Genomic DNA, 21,784 nt, shown 5'->3' with positions numbered 1-21,784 from the left:
TGATGTGCAAGTTTACACTTCATCAAACACAAGGAGGGCCCAGTTTTAGGTCTGCAATAAACATTATCTTCACTTATTCATAGTTAAATAATTATTTTAATGCCTCCTAATTGTGGTTTATAATTTAGGTGCTCTTTTATTTCTTCTTCTTCGCCTAGTTCACTCTGTTTACATCAGTTGCTTCTTAAGTCTGAAGATTTCATTCGTCTAAGCCTCTTTGGGGTGCTTTGGGCTTTTTGACCATGATGTACTTGTGGTCCACTGTACCATATGGCCCTATAAACTTGTTGAGATCTGTTGAGGAGGCCTGCACAAACCGGCAGACTTGATTAGAGCTGTTGCTTTTCTCAGATCACACACTATTTAAGCCCTGTTCCCTACAGATACATGCGATTGAAGAAATAGATTGACTCGCTTTGAGCTTCAAACTCTCGGGTTCTAGTGGATTATTGCACAGGCAGAGCATTTTCTGGGTTTGATCAATTCCACTAAAGCCTCAGAAGTGAAAGGTAGCAAGACATCGATCACCTGTGTTTCCTGAGGCCACACAGGTCTTATTGTACTGTGTTGACGTGCATCTGTAATGTACTGTGTACATGTCAGGTTGAAATTGCATTGATTGGAGAGAAAAAAAAAGAGATTTGCTGCATGTCATGTTGGGAACACGTTTTTAAAGTTAAGCATTAATAACAGTAAGCATATTGTTAAAGCATTATTAATAGAACTGTCAGCTCACTGCACATGAACTAGTTTTAGGTAATATTATATACATATATGTATATATCTATTAGGGCTGCACAATATTGAAAAAAAAATTACATTGCAAAATTTTCTTTCACTGTGATTTATACATTGCGTTATGGATACAGTTTCAACATATTCGACTTGACTATCTCTTTGTAAAAATGCATAATTTTAGACTGATTGTGATGATTTCATTGGGGAGTATATGTGCATAAAATACAACTGAAACAGGACAAGAAAAATAAAATATAACAAAGCAAGTATACAAATTAAATAAATAATTATTCAGCAACAGAAATGAAATTATCACTGTTTATTGTAATTCTAACACTATCTTTTTCATTGAGTAAACAATTATATGAATGTTCAATTAATCTTTAAGGTACAAACGTTTAATTTATTGTGCCCAAATGCTTTAAATTAGCTTAAAATGATTGGTCACAGGACTTAAAAACAAATGCAAGTAATTAACTTTTCACTCTAAGGTTGAAATTTGAAATGATGCCACTCTGTTGTAAACTGTAATGTCTGAATAATTATAATCTCAACTTGACCTTGCAGATTCTGCGATGTGACTATTTCACACTTACACATTGCGATATCGATGCTGTAAAGATACAGTGCTCAGCATGTATAAGTACACCCCTCACGAATCTATCTTTTAAATTCATATTTTGAAAAGGAAGCTCTACAATATTATATTTGTGCATATACATTAGATTTGTCCATACTGAAGCGAAATCTGGAGGTTATCTAACAAAATAACTTACGATAACGGTCTAAAAACTAGTACACCCAAATTTATATGTTATAGAAAAATTGAATACAAATTTATTAAAGGAAAAATCAAAAGACGCAAAAAAAAATTGAAAAATTTTGTACGTTGTATTTTTTGTTGTTGTAATTTGGCTTGAAATTAACTGTATTGTCTTTTAATTTCTAAATGTTTGGTGACTAAAATATTATTTTAATAAATATATCTGTTTAATAAATCTGTTTTGTTTAAATGCACCAAAATACATTGCCTATATTCACTGAGAAATGGATAAAATATTTATATTCAAATCGAAGTGTACTTAATCATGTTGAGCACTGTTTATTACAGCTGCACGTTATTAAGAAAAAACTTGCAATATTTTCCTATTGCGATATGGATACAATTTCAACAAATGACTTGAATATCTCTTTGTGCAGAATGCACAATTTTAGATCGATTGGCATGATTTCTTATGGGAACATATGTGCATAACTTTATGACTTTCTGGGGAGTCGCAACAGTATTCAGCAACGAAATGAAATTTTCAATATATATTTTACTAATAACACTATCATTTTCATTGAGTAAACCTTTAAAATGTTTTTGATCTTTAAGGTACAAACTTTTAATTTATTGTGCCTAAATGTTTTAAATTTGGTTGAAATCCTTAGTCACAGGCCTTAAAAACAAATGCAAATAATTAAAATGTGAAATGATGCCACTATGTTGTAAACCTGTAATGTCGGATTAATTATCATTTATATATGTTTTTGTCTTCAAAATGTCACATTTAATTTAGTGTTACTTGCTGTTTTCTGTCACAACAAACAATTGATGAAGATTTTTTTCAACACATTTCTGAACATGATATTTTAATATCTCATTTCTAATAACTGAATTATTTTATCTTTGCCATGATGACAGTAAGTAATAGTTTACTAGATATTTTTCAAGACACTTCTATACAGCTTAAAGTGACATTTAAAGGCTTAGCTAGGTTAATTAGGTTAAGTAGCCAGGTTAGGGTAATTAGGCAAGTTATTGTATAACGATGGTTTGTTCTGTAGACAGTCGAAAAAAATAAACTGTTTAAATGGGCTAATAATTTTGACCTTAAAATGTTTAAGTAATTTTACCTTAAATAATTTATTTAAAATATTAAAAATTGCATTTATTCTAGCCGAAACAAAACAAATAAGCCTTTCTCCAGAAAAAAAAGAATGGTATCAGACATTCTGTGAAAATCTCCTTTGCTCTGTTAAACATCATTTGGGAAATATTTAAAAAAGAAAAAAATTCAAAGGAGTAAGTTGCATTGGAATTTACCTATAGCATTTTTCAGAAAATAAAAACGTCATTAATTTAAATATTTTGTAAATAAGATGTTTTACGGTTCATTTTCTTAAGATATTACATGCTAAATTGTTTGGTCATTCAAATATTCAAAAATTTAGCAAGTACTATTATCCTATTATTTGCTAATAGTATTAGCATCAAATATTCAATCATTTAGCAAGTACTAACATTTAGTACGCAAGTACTATTATCCTAATTAAATTGTAATATATTCAAGTCTACATAGTTTATAAACAAGCAAATCTACATTTTATAAATTTGTGTACATGTATGTCTTGGCCTCGCTTCACCCTTCTTACGGAGATTATGGCAACCTCTCCCAGAAAAACAGATTATGGAGACGGCCAGACCTCTCAGGATTATTATGCACTCTACAGACTCTATAATAAACTATAGCCACAGTAAAGCAATTTACCAGTTACCATAATCTGAATGATGCCCTTCATTTAAATGACTGTGCCAACTTTGGGCGTTCATTCCATCAGCAATGCTTTGCTATCCACTGTTATTGACTCAAGTGCTTCCACATAAACTCTAAGCATAATCCTCTATGGGCTGGCCCGGGTGTGTGGTGGTAAAGAGAGGGCCACTGCCTCAAACCGTGTTGATTCCCTCCTCCACACAGAACATCCTCTTTTCTCCTCCCCCTCCTCCTCCTGGCCGTGTGTAGGCTGCTGCTTTAGGAGAGCCGGGGGAGCTCGTGGTGGAGACCGCGGTGGTCTTTGCGTTTTGCAGGGGGTCTGGTACCTCGTTTGGGATGGGGATGTTTACCGATCGCGTTCTGCTGGACTAGAACGGGCTGCGGATGAAAAGAGGACGCGGTGTCTCCACTGCATTGGGCTGCTTAATCTGAATGTACCGTCTGTTGTGTCGGCGCAGTGCCATATTGAGAGGCTACTGTAACATAAACGTGGACATCGCGCATTGAATTGAGAAAACACCCAATGACATGTTCGAGTAAGTAGCGAATGTGTTTATTGCAGTGCATGCGAATGTTGTATTTCTGCAGAGCCGTATGCTAATGCTGATTGACCGTTCACTTTTATCAGTTGTTCTTGCATCACAGTGCAGGAGTAGGTTGTTAAGGCGTTTACGCGCATGCAACCGCGATTGCGTCCCTCAACCGCACTGATGACATCAAGATTTTGTTTGATCAATCTCAGTGTGCACGTTCAGCACTGGAGATCGGTGCTGTAGTTTTAGTTGCTGCGCCTTCAGAATACAAATTGGCATCGCGTTTTACGTGTACTTCTTTTCAACACACTCTTGTTTATGCATAGGTTTACGCAGTGTTGATGTCAGTCAATGAAGCTCGCGGCTTTAGTATGGGATAGCTTCAGTATTATTACGCCGCCCATTCATTCTGTTGACATTTGCTGTACGGGATGTCCAAGTCGTTAAGGAGTTGTTCAAATGAGTCGGTTCTTTTAAACAAATCATCCGACTGGTTATCGAATTGTTCTGTCGCCAGTTGAACTCGGGACAACAACTCACTGATTCATTGAAATTAAGAACCGTTTCTTTCGAACATCATCATCGATTTGTTATATCGTCACACTTCAGGTTTAGGAACAATTCTTGCTATTTAGAAACTATTATGACAGCCACAAACGTCCAATTTGATGCTTATTAATGGTTATTAAGGCAATAGATATGTTTAGGTGTTGTGTAGAAAAAGATCATGCAGAATAGGCCTATGTCTTTTATAAATGATAAACAGCCAATATCTTAAACATCTAAACAGCCTTATGTCATTTACTCACTCTTCACTTGTTTTAAACCTGTTTGACTTTTTTTTTTTTTTTTTGTTAAACACAAAATAATATATTTAGAAGAATGTTGGAAACCTGAAACCATTAGAATTTGTTTTTCCTATATGGAAGTCAATGGTTAGAGGTTTCAGCTTTTTTCAAAAGATCTCAACCATTCATGTTTGGGGGAACAATCCTTTTAATAATAGGCAGGTAATGAGTAGGCCCACCCGGAATCTGGGCATGCAGAATTCCACAGATTTGTAGCCCATCATTCTGTTTATTTACTTGAGTAAATGTGTGTAAATCTATATTTATTCAGTTTACTTTATTAATTTCAATAATATTATTGACTAGTATGATAATGTTCATCAGATTTATGTACAATGCAGTTTGTAATATTTTCTGTCTTTTACTAGATATATTATATGACAAACTTGCTTTATTTACCAAATAAAGTGAATCTAATTGGATTTGCATTTTAAACATTAAATAAAAGTTAAAAAGATTTTATTTTTTTATTTCATATATTAAGGTTTTAGTTATAATTCTCCCAAAATAATTCTGCAGAAATCCGAAGACTTTTACCAAAATTCTCCGCAGAAATAGCAAAAAACGTCCACAGATTCCGTCTGGCCCTAGTTATGAGCCATAATTAATAATGAGAAAGAGTTACTATTTAAACTAAAGTGTTTTATTATATAAAATCAATGAGAGAATGAAGCAAGAAAATGGACACTACTTTAACCGACAAATATCGGTAATTTAAACTTGATGATTGTGTACGCTTGATTGAACGATAGTGTCAGAGGAGCGCAATACTGCCCATTTACATTTTTACCATCGCATAACAATTCCATATATTTTTACCATTAATATGTTCTAAAGGGCAGGAGGAACCGATGTAATCATGGTTTTAAAATCTTTTTTATTCTGACTTTTTTTATGCATTTCTTTTCTGTTTTTTTTTTTTTTTTGCTTTTTGTATTGTTCTGTGTTGTTTTAAGGTCAAAATAAAACTATAATATTAAAAAAATAATGTTCTAAAGTTATATATTAAAATCAACCTTATTTGATACAAATAGCAACATTATTAACATTGATTTAAGCAATGCAATCAGTATGTCAAAGCTTTTAACACTTGTGTACTTAACGGCTTTAATGAAGGAAAGAACAACGGTTCCATTATCGAGTATGATGATATGATACGCTGTATTAAAACTATTGAAAGTAACCAGAAGGTGTCATGGCCGATAATTACCAGTAAATTTTTTTGTAAAAGATTTACCATGAATAACACATGGTCTAGATTTGCAGATATTGTATTGTAGATTTAGAAACAATAAAATTCAAATTTATTGCAAAATAAGCATACCATTCTCAGCATATATTAAGTACACCCCTCACCAATTTTATCTTTTGAATTCATATTTTTAATAGGAAGCTTTACAATATTATATTATTGCATATTAGATTAGTCAGTACTGAAATCAATTCTGAAGCTTATCTAACAAAATAACCTAGATAATGATCAAAAAACTAGTACAAACTAATTTATATGTTATTAAAAAATATTGAATACAAATTTAAAGAAAACTAAAATATTTGCTATATATATATATATATATAGCAAATATACATATATATTAGAGGTGTGAACCTATACTGGTTTCAATTCGATTTCACGGTGCATTGACGATGCTTTCCATACACAGTGTTATATTTTCGGTGGAGGCTATAACAAGCTGTCTGTATAAACACACAGACACACAGCACCACACTGTCTCTCATCCACACACATACACAAACATAGACAGCACCAAAGAAACAAACACACACACACACATTTAAGCCCTCGCAATATGTGTTTAGCCGAGAGATCTCGTGCTGAGCGGAGCAATAAAAAATAAAAAAATGTAAAAAAATACGCACTTTTCAGACGGTCCCTTACTGAGAGCTCTGCTCTGTGCGAGCATCCCTGGCTAAACGCATATTGCGAGGGCTTAAAGGGAGCAGTGGTCGGAATGTCGAGCGGAAAAAAAAGAAAAGAAAATGACAACTGTGAAACATAGCCAGCTTTGTCTTTTTGTAGGAAACACACTTCAGATCTTTTTAGTGTAAGAGGTTTTTGAGTTTTTGCCGCTATAACTTAATGTGTCAGGAATATCGAAAACAAAACCAACTTACCCGCGCTCATTTCTAGCGCCCCCCTGGATGTACAGGGCCCTTAGCTTTTGACTATATTGCCTATGCCACGGGCCGGCTCCGAGTTGGCTCCTGATAGTTGTAAATACCGGCGCTCACCTCCCTCGCGACAGAGCGCATAATAGATAAATGACGTCAGTACATAATAACCGGTTATGATTATTACTGAACTGATAACGAATTGTCCACGTCTGCATCGCAGTGCTTTGAAAAAACAATTAGTTTTGACACCCCTAATATATATTCATATATATATATATATATATATATATATTTGCAAAACATTTTCAAAGCACTGCCTTTACAAAACCAGTCCAGTCAATTGCAATGCTCATCTTGAGTTGCTTTTTAGTCAACCGTGAGTTTGGAATGCTGTTTTACAATGGGACGGAGTGAAGGGAACTTGAGAGTTTATGGCAGGCCTGGACCTACTGGGCTGTAAAGGCAAATCATATAACTGCATTTTGCAATGACACGTAATGCAAGCTCTGTGATTGATTGGCTTGGTAGCGCTGACAAGTGTGAGCAGGGATCGAGAGCCGCGCGAACCCGTTGCAGCGAGTGTTTAGACCCCTGAAGGAGGTCCAGATGGAAGGTTTTGTTTTGTGTTTACCTTATGATTAAAGTTGTTGCACGTCCGCTGGTTCTTGCTCCAAATTGAGTGAGTATGAGCTACTTGTACATTAAGGTAACGTTCAGAAAAAAACAAAACACCAGCAAAGAAACTCTACACAGAGGAACATAAAAATCTCACTTTCAGCTAGCGTTTCGAAAGTGCTATTGCAGAGTAACACAAACAGCAGCATGCAGAAGTATAAATGCATGACAATGCGCAAAGCTTGTGCTGTGGGTCACGCCGATCACTCGGCACAGAAGTATTATCCTGGCTTAAGACTACCCTGGTGATACTGTGTCTCCAGGTGATGATGTTGTTTAAATGGAGACAGTTCCCTTGACTCCACCCGCTTGTCAAATCTTTTCGTTTTTATTTCTCAAAACTTAATTTTCCATTCGCAGTTCTTTATTTTTGTTATCAAAATACATTTTTATTTCTCAATTAATTTTTACTATGCAAATTTTTAATTTATTTTATTAATTTTTTTGGAGATTTGTATTTATTTATTTATTTTTTGTTTGCAAAACTTTCTTTTATTTTAAAAGGGATATATGACCCTATATTATTGACTCCATAGTGTTTACATAAGACTGTAGTTTTAATATTTTTTGCACTAGCTTTGAAAATGATCTTTGATTTAATTGCTTTAATATGAGTCTTTCTATTGAAAAAAATCTAAGGGGTAAAAATATACAAAAAAATGTAACTAATAATTTATTCTTGCCGTTATCAGGATCTTTATTTATGTTGCTTTGCTGCTATTTAGTTATTTATTATTTTACTGCTTTTGCTGACATGTAACTGTTTAAATATGTTCACATTAATTTGGTTCTACTGACTTCTTACTCACATGTGAAGCCCACTACAGCAACTAGAAGTGTATTCTCGTGATCCTGCCACGTTTCCTTGGAGACTCCGATATTTGCCCTCCCCATCCGTCTGTTACCAGGACGACATGAGACTGAGATCCGAGCAGATATCTGCAGGCAGAATCCAAAGTTGTCAAAGATAAAGTACACCAATCAATAAAAGCGTATAGACAGTTTGATAAAGATTAGTTGAAGAGAAATTGAGTCAACCAGTCATTATACTATATGTCATGCTTTTCTGTGAAAGCAGTGTTCAGACCAGTCATTGATTCATACAGGTTTTTGGTTCCTCCCATACTTGTATATTTGGTTACATCCTTTCACATAGCCTTAGTGTATTTTTAGTGAGGATCTGTTGCTATTGTCTTCTGTGACTTGTCTTGATCTTCTCGTCTTGCAGATGTCCTGAAGTGTGACTCTCTGTAATGGATTTGTATGGTGTATTGCAAGCTGCTTTCCAAACAGTTCTTGTGCAAAATATCCAGTTCAAACTTCAAACTAACTGAACCCAATCACCCGATGCAATATGTTACAGGAAAACTTGTGGTCAAGGTTGCTGGGATATATGCATATTATTCAATATCTCAGATGCCATTCTTGCATTAGTTAATTCCCAGTGGTGCTATAAAGGGAGTAGAGTTAGTACACATTAATGATTGCTGTGGTCTTTAATAGCTTGCATGCAATGGATGCATAGACAGTTGGACTTGGTGATTTAATAAATATATGCAATTTAATCCTAATGATTTTTTTGTGTGGTGAATATTGAACATCATGATGGTTTTAATGTTCTTTAATGTGCATTTCCTAAACATCTTATCATTCTCTTTGGGATGCATTTTTGCTCAGAGGCTCTTTTTCATACCGACAAAGTATTTGTAGGTAAACACTGCTTATTATTATAGTTGAATATGAAAATGACTGGCTTATTTGCTATATTTTTTTATATGTATTTTTTTTTATTTTGTATTATTTTTTATTATAATGTTAGCATTTTTCAAGTTTAGTTTTTTAAAATTATTTTGTGTATTTATTTTTCATAAAGAAAATTAAGAAGGATATTGTTCCCCTAAAAATGGTCAGGGTTGGATAATAGACAGATAGAGGCATAGTTATAGATAGACCAACAGATAGATAAACATATAAATGGAGAGATGGATAAAGTTTTTTTTATCTTAGAGTTATATTATTTTGTTAAAAAATGTTTATCTATCTATCTATCTATCTATCTATCTGTCTGTCTGTCTGTCTGTCTGTCTGTCTGTCTGTCTGTCTGTCTGTCTGTCTGTCTGTCTGTCTGTCTGTCTGTCTGTCTATATCCATCCATCCATCCATACACCCACCCACCAATCAATCCATCCATCCACCCATCCATCCGTCCACCTGTCTATTTGTCTACCAACCCACCCACATACTCTTCCATCCATCCATCCAATTATCCATTTAACTACCTACCCACCCACCTACCTACCGACCTACCTATCTATCTAATATCTATCTATCTATATATATATATATATATATATATATATATATATATATATATATATATATATATATATATATATATATATATATATATATATATATATTATTATTATTATTATTATTATTATTATTATTTATTTATTATTTATTATTTATTATTTATTTTTTTTCTGTATCACCCAGCCCTAGGAACAACTACCATTATCAAGGATTGATTTCACATGCCTTTAAGCCACTATCATCACTCCTTTGACTAAGCAGGTCTCATATGTCTGGCATTTAAATGTCTCATCAAACTGATCAAATCCTGGTGAACAGATAAGGCTTTGTGTTTGTGTACAGAAGCCCTTATCCATGTTGTCACCTTTATTTTACTGGAACAGGAATAGAATGCTGCTATGGAAACGATTGTTATTAATATAAATACATTCTTTGTCCAAGAACTTCGAACTGAACTTGTAAACTTGTAACGTAGGATTTTTTTTAATGTTCCCTTGGCTTTGTTAATGTTTTTCTTAATTACAGGTTAATTAAGGGATAACTCACCTAAAAACTGAACATTTAGTCACCATTTAGCCACTTGAGTGGTCAATTGTTTTATATTCAATCCACCTTAAGTTTGTAAAAACTAATAGGTTAATTTAATTCCTTCATGTTGTTCCAACATAAATTGATTGTATGTATTAGTGTAGTAGAAAAAGCAATACACTGGTAGTCATTGGCTTCTTCTAACATTCCTCAAAATATCTTCTTTTGTGTTCACCAGAAACTCAAACAGGTCTTATAGTAATGAATTTTATTTTTGGATGAACTATCCCTCCATTTAAAACTCATTCGTTAATTAACACAACTCTATGTTGTAAACTGCAGTCAGTCGTAATCAATTCATGCTGTCTGGTAAACAGGAGATAAATCTTGTCCTTCCTGCCGTGTTTTCAGCATGACCCAGTTGTCCTTTAAGGTTGTCTGAAGCGCAGTGCTGAAAAGCCAGATAATGGCCTGTATCTCGTTTCTGACGTGACTTTCTCTCCGTCTTGCAGTACAGCCAGTAACTCTCCACGCAGCACACCCGGCAGCTCGCCCTCCTTACGCCGGCGTGTGTTGGGAGGCAGAGCCAGTGAAGGAGAGACGGCGGGAGAAAAAAGCGGTGGCGGTTCAGACAGCCCTCTGCCTCCCACTCCATCCTCATCCACCTCCTCCTACCCCCTCGCTGCACGTCACTTCACCCGCAATGCCAAGGTAAACCTCAATATCAGCTGTCGGATGATTATCACGTGTTGAAATGTCTGATCGAGCATTTGCTCTCCCACCCACATTCCACATTGCTAAAAAAAAAATGTTCTGTTCAGGGTGAATAAAGCAGAAAGAATGCCAGTGTTGAAACATTTGCTTGGATATTGTTATGAAAGATATGCTTTTTTTAAAGTAACAAATCTTTTTTTTGATATGGGTTTAAAGTTTAACACATGCATATGAAGAGGATCCAAAAATCTGTTTGCTTCAGGAATCTTGTATTTCCGTATTAGGTATTGTCAATATAAGTTTAGTTTGGATTTGTTTATTGATGAGAAATGGCAAATGGGATGAAAGTATAAACAACAAATTGTATGAAGTAAATCCATTTGTGAATAAAATAATTTATTATTATTTTAAAAGTAGACGTGATTGGTACATATTGGGGTTGTCACAATATCATCAATTTAGGCCACGATAATATGCCAGCTGAAGTTTCATGATACCAAGTAGTGTCATGATAATTTATTAATTCATTACTCAAATCTATGAAACAAAGCAGATTGTCAGAAATACTATAATGCTTATTATTAAATTATGAATATTTTACTTTTGTTTAACAGTTTGGGCCGTGGAAAAATAGAGACTTTTGGTGCACATCACTTGACCTCAAATGTTGTTTGTTTTTTCGTTTATTTTGTAGATAACTGAAAAAAACAAAAAAAAACATTAAAATTAAGATCCAAATTAAACCAAATTAAATAAGTTACAATAGATTTTCTTAACAAAAAATATAAATTGAAAAACTATTGTTTTCTTAGTGTTTCCTATAGCTATTGTTTGTTTTTCTCATCTGTTTTTTTTTTTTTTTTTTTGAGTTTCATAAAAAATTTCACTTTACTGAGTTGTTCTTTTTAAGAGATCATCGTGGTCGTTGTAGCTAAATCATATTCACAGGAACAGAAATAACGGATTCAGATGCGTGTTTAAAGCATCAGAAAACACCGTTTCTACACAGTCTTGCAGCCTTAATCCAGACTATTAAATAAAATAAAGTGTTCTTAATTATTTGCCGGCACAAATGTGTGAAGATTTTAGTGACTTTTCCACATGCAACATTAACTATTTTACAACCATTAATAGAGATACTAATATTTTGGTGCCATATTATCACGGTGCTGCTGAAGTAGCAGTAAACTGTGCAACCCTAATACATATGAGATGTATTGGCCACTCAAGACTTACATATTTATTGAAAGGGGAAGAAAACCCTATTTGTGACTTGAATATTTTTATAAATAAATGTATTTGAATCGAATGTGTACTTTTAAGTTATATTAGAAAAAAAAATTTTCAGGAAAAATTTTAAGGGAAATGTTCAAAAAGGTGTCTTCTGGGGGAATTTTAGCTAGGATGTTTATCATTGATCAAACTGAAACAACTTATGTCTTTTTATCAGTGTTGTTATTTGTGGATTTGTTTGTCCAGTGAATGATTAAAAAACTGTTGGGATTGTAAATTATATATTGAAAATTTAGTACAAGTGTTGCTTTGAATATAACGAGTGCTGGTAAAACTGATATGGCATTAAAACATAAATAAATTAATTAGTTTGGTTTGGGAAAAGGGGTTAGGCTTTTAAAGTCTATGCTTGTGTGTGTGTGTATATATTGTGTGTATATATATATATATATATATATATATATATATATATATATATATATATATATATATATATATATATATATATATATATATATATATATATATATATGATGCATAAATAAAATTAAATAAAAAATCTATGAAATGCTTAAACTTATTTACACAATAAGATGGTACAGGGTTATAACAAAATAATGCAATACCACAAAAGAATGCATTGAAGATTCAGAATGTTGTAATATCTTACTAAACCGGTTATTGATTAATTTTCCTTCTGCTCAGTCCCTTATTTATAAGGGGTCGCCACAGAAAAAAATTTTCCAGTCGCAACCCACTACTGGGAAGCACTCATACACTCTCATATTCACAAACTCACTCATACACTGGACAATTTTTAGATTATCCAATTCACCTATAGCACATGTCTTTGGCCTGAGGGGAAAACAGAGCACCCGGAGGAAACACACACAAACACGGAGAGAACATGCAAACTCTACATAGAAATGCCAAGTGGCCCAGCTGGGACTTGAACCAGCGACCTTCTTGCTCTGAGGCAACAGTGCTAACCACTGAGCCACCATGTCACCCTGAACTCGTTTATAATTTTTCTAAAGATTCTTCAGTAACACTTTATTTTAAGGTGTTCTTGTTACATAACCCACGTTCTAACCTAAATCATATAGTAAGTACATGTAATTAACTGGGATTACTCTATAGGTATATAGAGTTATACTTTTAACAAAGACACCTTCAAATAATGATACTGGTGCTTATTTTATGTAAAAGTTTATGCATTAAATTATTTATTTATTTACAGTTTCCACAGCAATATACAGTTGAAGTCAGAATTATTAGCCCTCCTGTTTATTTTTTCCCCTATTTCTGTTTAACGGAGAGAATTAAATTTGGTCCTGGAGGTCCAGTGTCCTGCAGATTTTAGGTCCAACTTGCCTCAACACATCTGCGAGGATGTTTCTAGAAAGCCTATTAAGAGCTTGATTAGCAAGCCTAGGTGTGTCTGATTGGATACCGGCCCTCCAGGACAGAGATTGAAAACCCCTGATCTAGATCTTTCCATCCCATTTTTTTTTAATGAAGAATCTCTATGCAAATGTACCATGTTCCCCCCTCCTTTTGTGAAACATTAATGAAGATTTTTAGCTGAAGCCACATTTAATAGCCCGCCGAGGACCATGGTTTCTTCATTAATGTTCAACTGAAGATAAAAAATAACTTGCGTTCGGAATAGCCCGAGGGTGAGTAAACTAACAGCAAATTTAAACTATGCTTAAACTGAGCTTGCATACATGTGTGCACAAAAAAAACAACTTAAGCTGAAACAACAAAATTTCACAGCTTTTTTTCAGGTAATTTACTAGATTTGGGTTGGGACAACAATAATGAATTGTGTAAAATGCTGCTTTTTACAGTGTGTATATAGTGTATACATATATTTTTATAGAAATTATAATTTAAACCTTCATTAAATTTTTCTCCTTTATTTCAGAAAATGCAGAGCTGGTATAATGTGAGTATCCAGGAGTCCTCAGGGTTTGTGCTTTAGCTGACATTGCTGGTTTGCTCTTCTAACACACATCTCTCTCTGATATCCAGGTTCTCAGCCCTACATACAAACAGAGGAACGAAGACTTCCGTAAACTCTTTAAAAAGCTGCCCGATACAGAGCGTCTCATAGTGGGTAAGCATGACTACAGAAAGCCAAATATCATCTGTGACTATTGCAGGTTTCAATATGAAGATCAGTGGCATTGTGGTGTGTTCTTTTTTTAATTAATTTGTTTATTTTCATCTAGATTACTCATGTGCACTTCAGAAGGACATTCTACTCCAGGGTCGTCTCTACCTGTCAGAGAACTGGCTCTGCTTTTATAGTAATATCTTCCGATGGGAGACTACGGTAAGTCTCACATTACTGAAAGCAGGAATTAGTGCTGCAAAAACTAATAATCAGTTAACTACTAACATATTAACTGACTAAGATGTGGGCTTTGGTTTGTCTTGTTGTTTAGTTCAATATATGCAATATGATTAGTAAAGTCTTATAATAGTGTTGTTTTAAAGGAATTATAATAGAAAAATTAAATGTGATTGTTTGCATTAAAATCAGATAATTTATTAGAGTAGGTGAAAGTGATCAGATTGAAATTATAATTAAAATTTGTATTATGCAGGTGTAGAGGATCTTTATATGTTTGCCCCAAAATTGTAATTTTACATTTCTCTTTAATAGTTGTAGTAATTATAATAATAATAATAATAATAATAATAATAATAAATGCATTATATGTGTGTTTTAATCATTTTTACATTGTATATGCTGTAAAATATATACATTTTATTTAAAAGCTAGGGGTCAATAAATGTTTTATGAAAAAATTGTATTACCCTCCAAGGCAGTAAAAAAACTCCCTATATTGTGAAATATTATTGTGATTTCAAATTAAATGTTTTCCATTTGAATATACTTTATAATACAATTTATTTCAGCATCATCACTCTAGTCTTCAGTGTCTCACAAGATCCTTCAGAAATCATTCTAATATGATGATTTGTGTAAGAAACATTTATTATTATTAGTGTTGACATAATTTGTTTGTGTAAACTGCTATTCTTTGATGGATAGTTAAAAAATCCTTTGAAATATTTTGAAGCAATATTAATGTCATTACTATCTTTTTTGAGCAGTTCAGTGTGTTTTATTTATCTTTGAATATTAAAAGTATTAATTTCTGACCCCTAACGTGTTAATGATATTAAGTGTGTATAATATACAGTACTCAGCATAATTGAGTAGACCCCATTTTGAAAGTGAATATTTTTATCAATTTCTCCTTGAATATGGGTAGGGTTTTTGGTGCATTCGAAAAAGATTTATTAAACCAATACATTTATTTAAAAAATATTTTAATCACCAAACATCTGGAAATTAAAAGAATACTTTTAAATTTTAGTGAAATATTGCAGAAAACTAAATTTCAACTAAATTTTGTCTTATTTCTCTTGATTATTTCTTTTTTTTTTTTTATTTAGTATTTTTTTCTTACCAATACATTTTTGGTTATCATAAGTTTTTGTTAGATTATCTCCAGATTTGGTTTAAGTAATAACTAATATTATATTATATTAAATTAATAAAAATATTAATTTAAAAGAGGCCTGTGAGGGGTGTACTCGATAGGGATGCTCAAAATAATCGATTAACCATTGACCAAATGGGTGCGTTTTTGACCAATTAAAAGTATCAGTTAAATAATTTTGATATTTTTATAGTTTGGCTGTATAAGGGAGAGATCACAGCAAACACACTTTTTTTGCGTTGAGAAGTGTATCTTTTAGATGGTTTACTAATGGCCGTGAGTGTTTTGCGTGCTGCTTATGTGCCCTGCATGCCTCACAATTTTGCTGTTACATGCTGTGTGCACAATAAAAGTCAACCCTTAGAGGAAAAAGAGCGTTACGTCAGTCACGTCTTTTTTATCCTTCAATCAAATAAAAGCAGAGGCAGGGTTTCTGTTGAGGTGACAGCAGTGTTTGTGTTGTCAAGACGACTATGGAGACTTTTGAAGATAAAGGAGAGACTAGTTCTCACTGTTTCAATTTATCTAGAGCTGTATTACTTTACAAATGTTAAATTTCACAATATTATTAAATATTCCAATTATGACAACATCGATAGCAATACTCACACACAATACCCAGCTGATTCAGTCATTTCCTAGTGACAAAAAAAGCACCACGCTTCTTCTTTTTTTTCTTGTCAACAAAAAGGCCGTGTGCGTGCGCCTCGCGTTTTTGGAATAGAAAGGCACATTCGGTGTGATCGGGCCCTGATGTGCAACATATTTGTTAACTGGTGGTACGGTAACACGAGCAAAATGAATAAAAATAAATTGCTGTTCACAGTTTGACACAGACGAGTTGATGCCAAACCAGCGCTGATGCTGATAGCCTGCTGTCCTGGAGCCGCTTCATAAACTCAACAAATAAATTATTGATGATTTAGTGTACAATCAACAAACCAACCTTTTTTTTAATTGGAAAATGACAGTTAATAATAGTTCATTAAAAAAAATCATTTTTTATAATAGCCTATGTAATCTACGAATCAAACAAATCCAAAGACTTTTTTGATTTTTGCATAATCATAACTACACACCAAACTGAGGCTTTCATTTTATAGCTTATGTATATATATTATATGTAAACAACAAAATTGTTATATGTTACAGTAGCTTATACTTTTCAAAAAGTCAACAAATGAGTCTCTTCATTGTCTTTCACGCAGCGCGCCCACATGAACTGCGAGTGACAGATGAAATAAAGGTACACAAGCATAAGATTAAATTAAATGCTCGACATAAATTTTAAACTTTAATGACTTGTATTAAAATGTTGACAGAGACTACAGGAATTAAAACGGATCATTAATTAAATGCAAGACCTAATTTTCGTGGAGTGGTCAATTTAAGGTAGCCTGTTATTTTGTTAGACGAAAAAAAAACATGTGATGGGGAAAAACTGCCGGTTCTTCAAAAAGATTCTGTCAGTGTTTTCGTTTTGTAATCTAAATTTGTAATTTTAGTGAAAAATGTCTCAGGCAGGACTATTTATTTTATTCTTTTTATTTTGTTCATTCTTTATTTCTGTGCTGTTGGAAACACTGCAGGTGCGTGAAGATGTTCTGTTGTTAATATGTTCGCATGTTACAATAAATCAGTATTTTAAAATGCAATATTTAACCTGTCTGACCCAAAATAGACACGTCAATTTTTTTATATTAAAAATTCTATATTAATCAGACAAGTTAACTGTTAATATTCGGTTAGCGAGCAGCGGTTGTCGGTTGGCAAAATTAAGCGAAATGAGCAGCCCTAGTACTCGTAAATGCTGAGCACTGTAATTTGTATATTTGGAATGTACGAGTAAAGAACCAATGAATATAGCAATTGATTATAAAAATACTTATGTTGTAAACCTAATTGCGTCCTGAACATTTTTGCAATATCTGTTCTGGTTGGTTATCTTTGATGAACAGCATTTCTAAATCCTAAATATCACCAGATAACCATACTTCTGAAAGACGTGACCAATCTGACCAAGGAGAAGACGGCCAAGCTCATCCCGAACGCCATCCAGATTAGCACTGAAAACGAGAAGGTACTGCTGTGCGGACACTGGATATGCATGCTAAAATTACCTGTAATGGATTTCTTTTGTTAGCTGCATTTTGAACCTCCCAAGACAATAAACCCCCCTCTGCCTTGGATTCACCTCTGATCTTGCATTTGTCAGCACTTCTTCACGTCATTTGGGGCAAGGGATCGCAGCTACATGATGATCTTCAGACTATGGCAGAACGCACTGATGGATAAGGTGAGTGATAGTGCACGAATGACAAAGCCATCTGAGGTCTCCTGTAAGAATCAGCGCTGTGTGTTTGTCACTGTGTAGTGTAGACAGTTTTATGTGGCAGACGACCAACATCACTTTGGCTGTTATCCATAATAATTAGCACTTGGCAGGATAACAGGTGGCGGGTACAGATGTGTTGTAATGCAAGGCTGTAACAACTTCAGCAAACCTTGTCTGTTAGAATTGAACACCACCAGTAAAATGATATCACGGCTTATATTTTTGCAACTAACATTTCAACAACTGCTGTTACTTTAGGGTTACTACTTAGGCTTACACACAGCTCTCAGCTCTCTGAATTGCTATCAATCTCCCCTGTGTCTGTGTTTGGGTTGCCGGTTTGCAAATGAGCATAATGACACGCCCCTTTTCATGCAAACCCCTTCCCTCTTTCGCCACTGGACGCTCCCACTTTAACAAAGCTGGACACACCCATTTCTTTTATTTTTTTCAAATCAGGGGGCTGAAAACACCCTGCTGAGAGGGGATTTCATGACCCTTTAAAGAGATAGTTCAACCAAAAATAAAAATGGAATATATACTGTACATGTAAAAATAGTATTAATTAATATATTGTATATAGACCATTTAAATGTTGTCATGTCATTGGCCCATAAACGTTTCTATCTATCTATCTATCTATCTATCTATCTATCTATCTATCTATCTATCTATCCATCTATCCATCTATCCATCTATCCATCTATCCATCTATCCATCTATCTATCTATCTATCCATCTATCCATCTATCCATCTATCCATCTATCTATCTATCTATCTATCTATCTATCTATCTATCTATCTATCTATCTATTTATCTATTCCATGTAACTTTTTTTAAATTAATTTTATTTCATATTTTAAACTTTAAAAAAAAAACATTTTTATTAGTTTTTTATTTTTATTTAGTTTTTTTACTTTTATTTGACCTAGTTATTTTAGTACATCAAGGTTAATAAAACGACATAAAATGAAATTATTTTCATAGGCTAGCTGAAATAAAATAAGATTTTTTATTTTTATACTGTTATTATAATATAATATAATATAATATAATATAATATAATATGTGTCAAGGTGGCACAGTGGGTAACACGATCACCTCACAGCAAGAAGGTGGCTGGTTCGAGCCTCAGCTGGGTCAGTTGGCATTTCTGTGTGGAGTTTGCATGTTCTCCTCATGTTCGCATGGGTTTCCTCTGGGTGCTCCGGTTTCCCTCACAATCCAAACACACGTGGTACAGGTGAATTGGGTAAGCTAAATTGTCTGTAGTGTATGAGTGTGTATGGATGTTTTCCAATGTTGGGTTGCAGCTGGAAGGGCATCTTATGCTTAAAACATATGCTGGTTAAATTGGTGGTTCATTCCGCTGTGGAGAACCCAGATTAGTACATTTACATTTACATTTAGTCATTTAGCAGACGCTTTTATCCAAAGCGACTTACAAATGAGGACAAGGAAGCAATTTACACAACTAAGAGCAACAATGAATAAGTGCTATAGGCAAGTTTCAGGTCTGTAAAGTCTAAGAAGGGAAGTATTAGTAGTATTAGTATTTTTTTTTTTTTTTTGTACAGTTAGTGTGATATTCTAAGAGGCAATTGCAGATTAGGAAGTGAAGTGGAGACTAAATAGTTGAGTTTTTAGTCGTTTCTTGAAAATAGCGAATGACTCTGCTGTTCTGATGCAGTTAGGGAGTTCATTCCACCAACTGGGCAGATTGAGCGTGAGCGTTCGCGAAAGTGATTTCTTCCCTCTTTGGGATGGAACCACGAGGCGACGTTCATTCACAGAACGCAAGTTTCTGGAGGGCACATAGATCTGCAGAAGTGAGAGCAGATAAGAAGGAGCTAGGCCAGAGGTCACTTTGTAGGCAAACATCAGAGCTTTGAATTTGATGCGAGCAGCAACTGGCAGCCAGTGCAAACGGACTAGCAGCGGAGTGACATGTGCTCGTTTAAGTTCATTGAAGACAACTCGTGCTGCTGCATTCTGGAGCAGTTGAAGAGGCTTGATAGAGTTAGCTGGAAGCCCAGCTAGTAGAGAGTTGCAGTAATCCAGTTTGGAGAGAACAAGAGCTTGAACAAGGAGTTGAGCTGCATGTTCAGATAAGAAGGATCGGATGTTTCTGATGTTATAGAGTGCGAATCTGCACGATCGAGCAGTTCTAGAAATGTGGTCAGAGAAGTTTAGTTGGTCATCAATCGTTACTCCAAGGCTTTTCACCATTTTGGATGCAGTAATGGTTGCCCCATCCATCTGGATTGAAAAGTTATGGTGTAGAGTTGAGTTGGCAGAAACTACAAGCATTTCCGTTTTTGCGAGGTTCAGCTGAAGATGATGATCTTTCATCCAGTGTGAAATATCCAACAGGCAGGCTGAGATACGAGCTGGAACCGAGGGATCATCAGGATGAAAAGAGAGGTATAGCTGGGTATCATCAGCATAGCAGTGGTAGGAGAATCCATGTCTCTGGATGACTGGTCCTAGAGATGATGTGTAGATGGAGAAGAGAAGTGGCCCAAGAACAGAGCCTTGAGGTACCCCAGTGTTTAGATGCTGTAGGTTGGACACCTCTCCCTTCCAAGACACCCTGAATGACCTGTCAGAGAGGTAAGATCGGAACCATTGTATAACAGTGCCCGCATAGCCCAGTGACTCGAGCGTAGATAGCAGGATCTGGTGGTTGACAGTGTCAAAAGCAGCTGACAAGTCCAGCAAAATGAGGACTGATGATTTAGAGTCTGCTTTAGCCAGTCTGAGATCCTCCACGACCGAGAGCAGGGCAGTCTCAGTTGAGTGGCCTTTCTTAAAGCCGGATTGCTTGTTGTCCATGAGATTGTTTTGAGTAAGAAAGTCCAGAACTTGATTGAACACTACTTTCTCCAGAATCTTGGCCATGAATGGAAGCAGGGATACTGGTCTGTAGTTTTCAAGTAGCGTATGGTCCAGGTTGGGTTTCTTTAGCAGTGGGGTTACCCTAGCCTGCTTAAACGAAGTGGGGAATAAACCAGAGTCAAGAGATGTGTTAATTATGTGAGTCAGTGTTGGTATGACTGCAGGAGAGATGGCTTGCAAGAGATGAGAGGGAATGGGATCGAGTGGACAGGTGGTTGCATGGCTAGATAGCACGAGTTTGGACACCTCAGACTCAGAGAGCTGGGAAAAAGAGGTGAGTGTGTGTGGTGTTGGTGTTGTATCTTGCGTGTTTGTTGTAGGTGCAGCAAATTGAGCACTGATTTTTGCAGTTTTGGTGCAAAAGAATGTAGCAAAGTCATCAGTAGTAAGTGTGGAGGATGCGGGTGGAGGAGGAGGATAGAGGAGGGAGGAAAATGTTTTAAAAAGTAGGCGAGGATTAGTGGCATTGTTGATTTTCAGACGGTAATATGTCTGCTTTGCAGAAGTAACCTCAGCTGAGAAAGAGGACAGAAGAGTTTGGTATGTTAAGAGCTGTGCAGGATTTTTAGTTTTCCGCCAAATTCTCTCTGCAGCCCGAAGTTTTGAGCGATGCTCACGGAGAGCATCCGAGAGCCAGGGTGCAGGAGGACTGGCACGGGCTGGCCTGGATGCAAGAAGACATAATCGGTCTAGACATGATGCTAGTGTGGAGCAGAGTGTATTAGTGGCACTGTTCGAATCAAGTGCAGTGAGTTTGCGAGATGGAG

At 34.8% G+C, this 21,784-nt stretch overlaps 1 protein-coding gene across 4 annotated transcripts in view; it reads left to right on the top strand.

Moving 5' to 3' along the window:
* gramd1a (GRAM domain containing 1A) overlaps positions 1-21,784 on the top strand; it is a 59,119-nt gene that overhangs the window by 13,189 nt on the left and 24,146 nt on the right. For 3 of the 4 annotated variants that reach the window (XM_087287700.1, XM_087287699.1, XM_087287701.1), the window contains 6 exons: positions 10,827-11,025; positions 14,192-14,212; positions 14,299-14,383; positions 14,499-14,602; positions 17,767-17,862; positions 17,998-18,078. In XM_087287700.1, the coding sequence (XP_087143826.1) occupies positions 10,827-11,025; positions 14,192-14,212; positions 14,299-14,383; positions 14,499-14,602; positions 17,767-17,862; positions 17,998-18,078 (586 nt within the window). Of the gene's footprint in view, positions 1-3,519; positions 3,815-10,826; positions 11,026-14,191; positions 14,213-14,298; positions 14,384-14,498; positions 14,603-17,766; positions 17,863-17,997; positions 18,079-21,784 lie in introns of those variants that run through there. The other variant, XM_087287702.1, reaches the window with a different exon arrangement.

Source organism: Danio rerio, chromosome 16 (genome assembly GCF_052040795.2).
Source record: "Danio rerio strain M-AB ecotype USA chromosome 16, GRCz13ab, whole genome shotgun sequence".
Taxonomy (NCBI): Eukaryota; Metazoa; Chordata; class Actinopteri; order Cypriniformes; family Danionidae; genus Danio; species Danio rerio.
The sequence above is the reverse complement of the archived record's forward strand: the minus strand, read 5'-3'. Positions and strand labels throughout refer to the sequence as shown.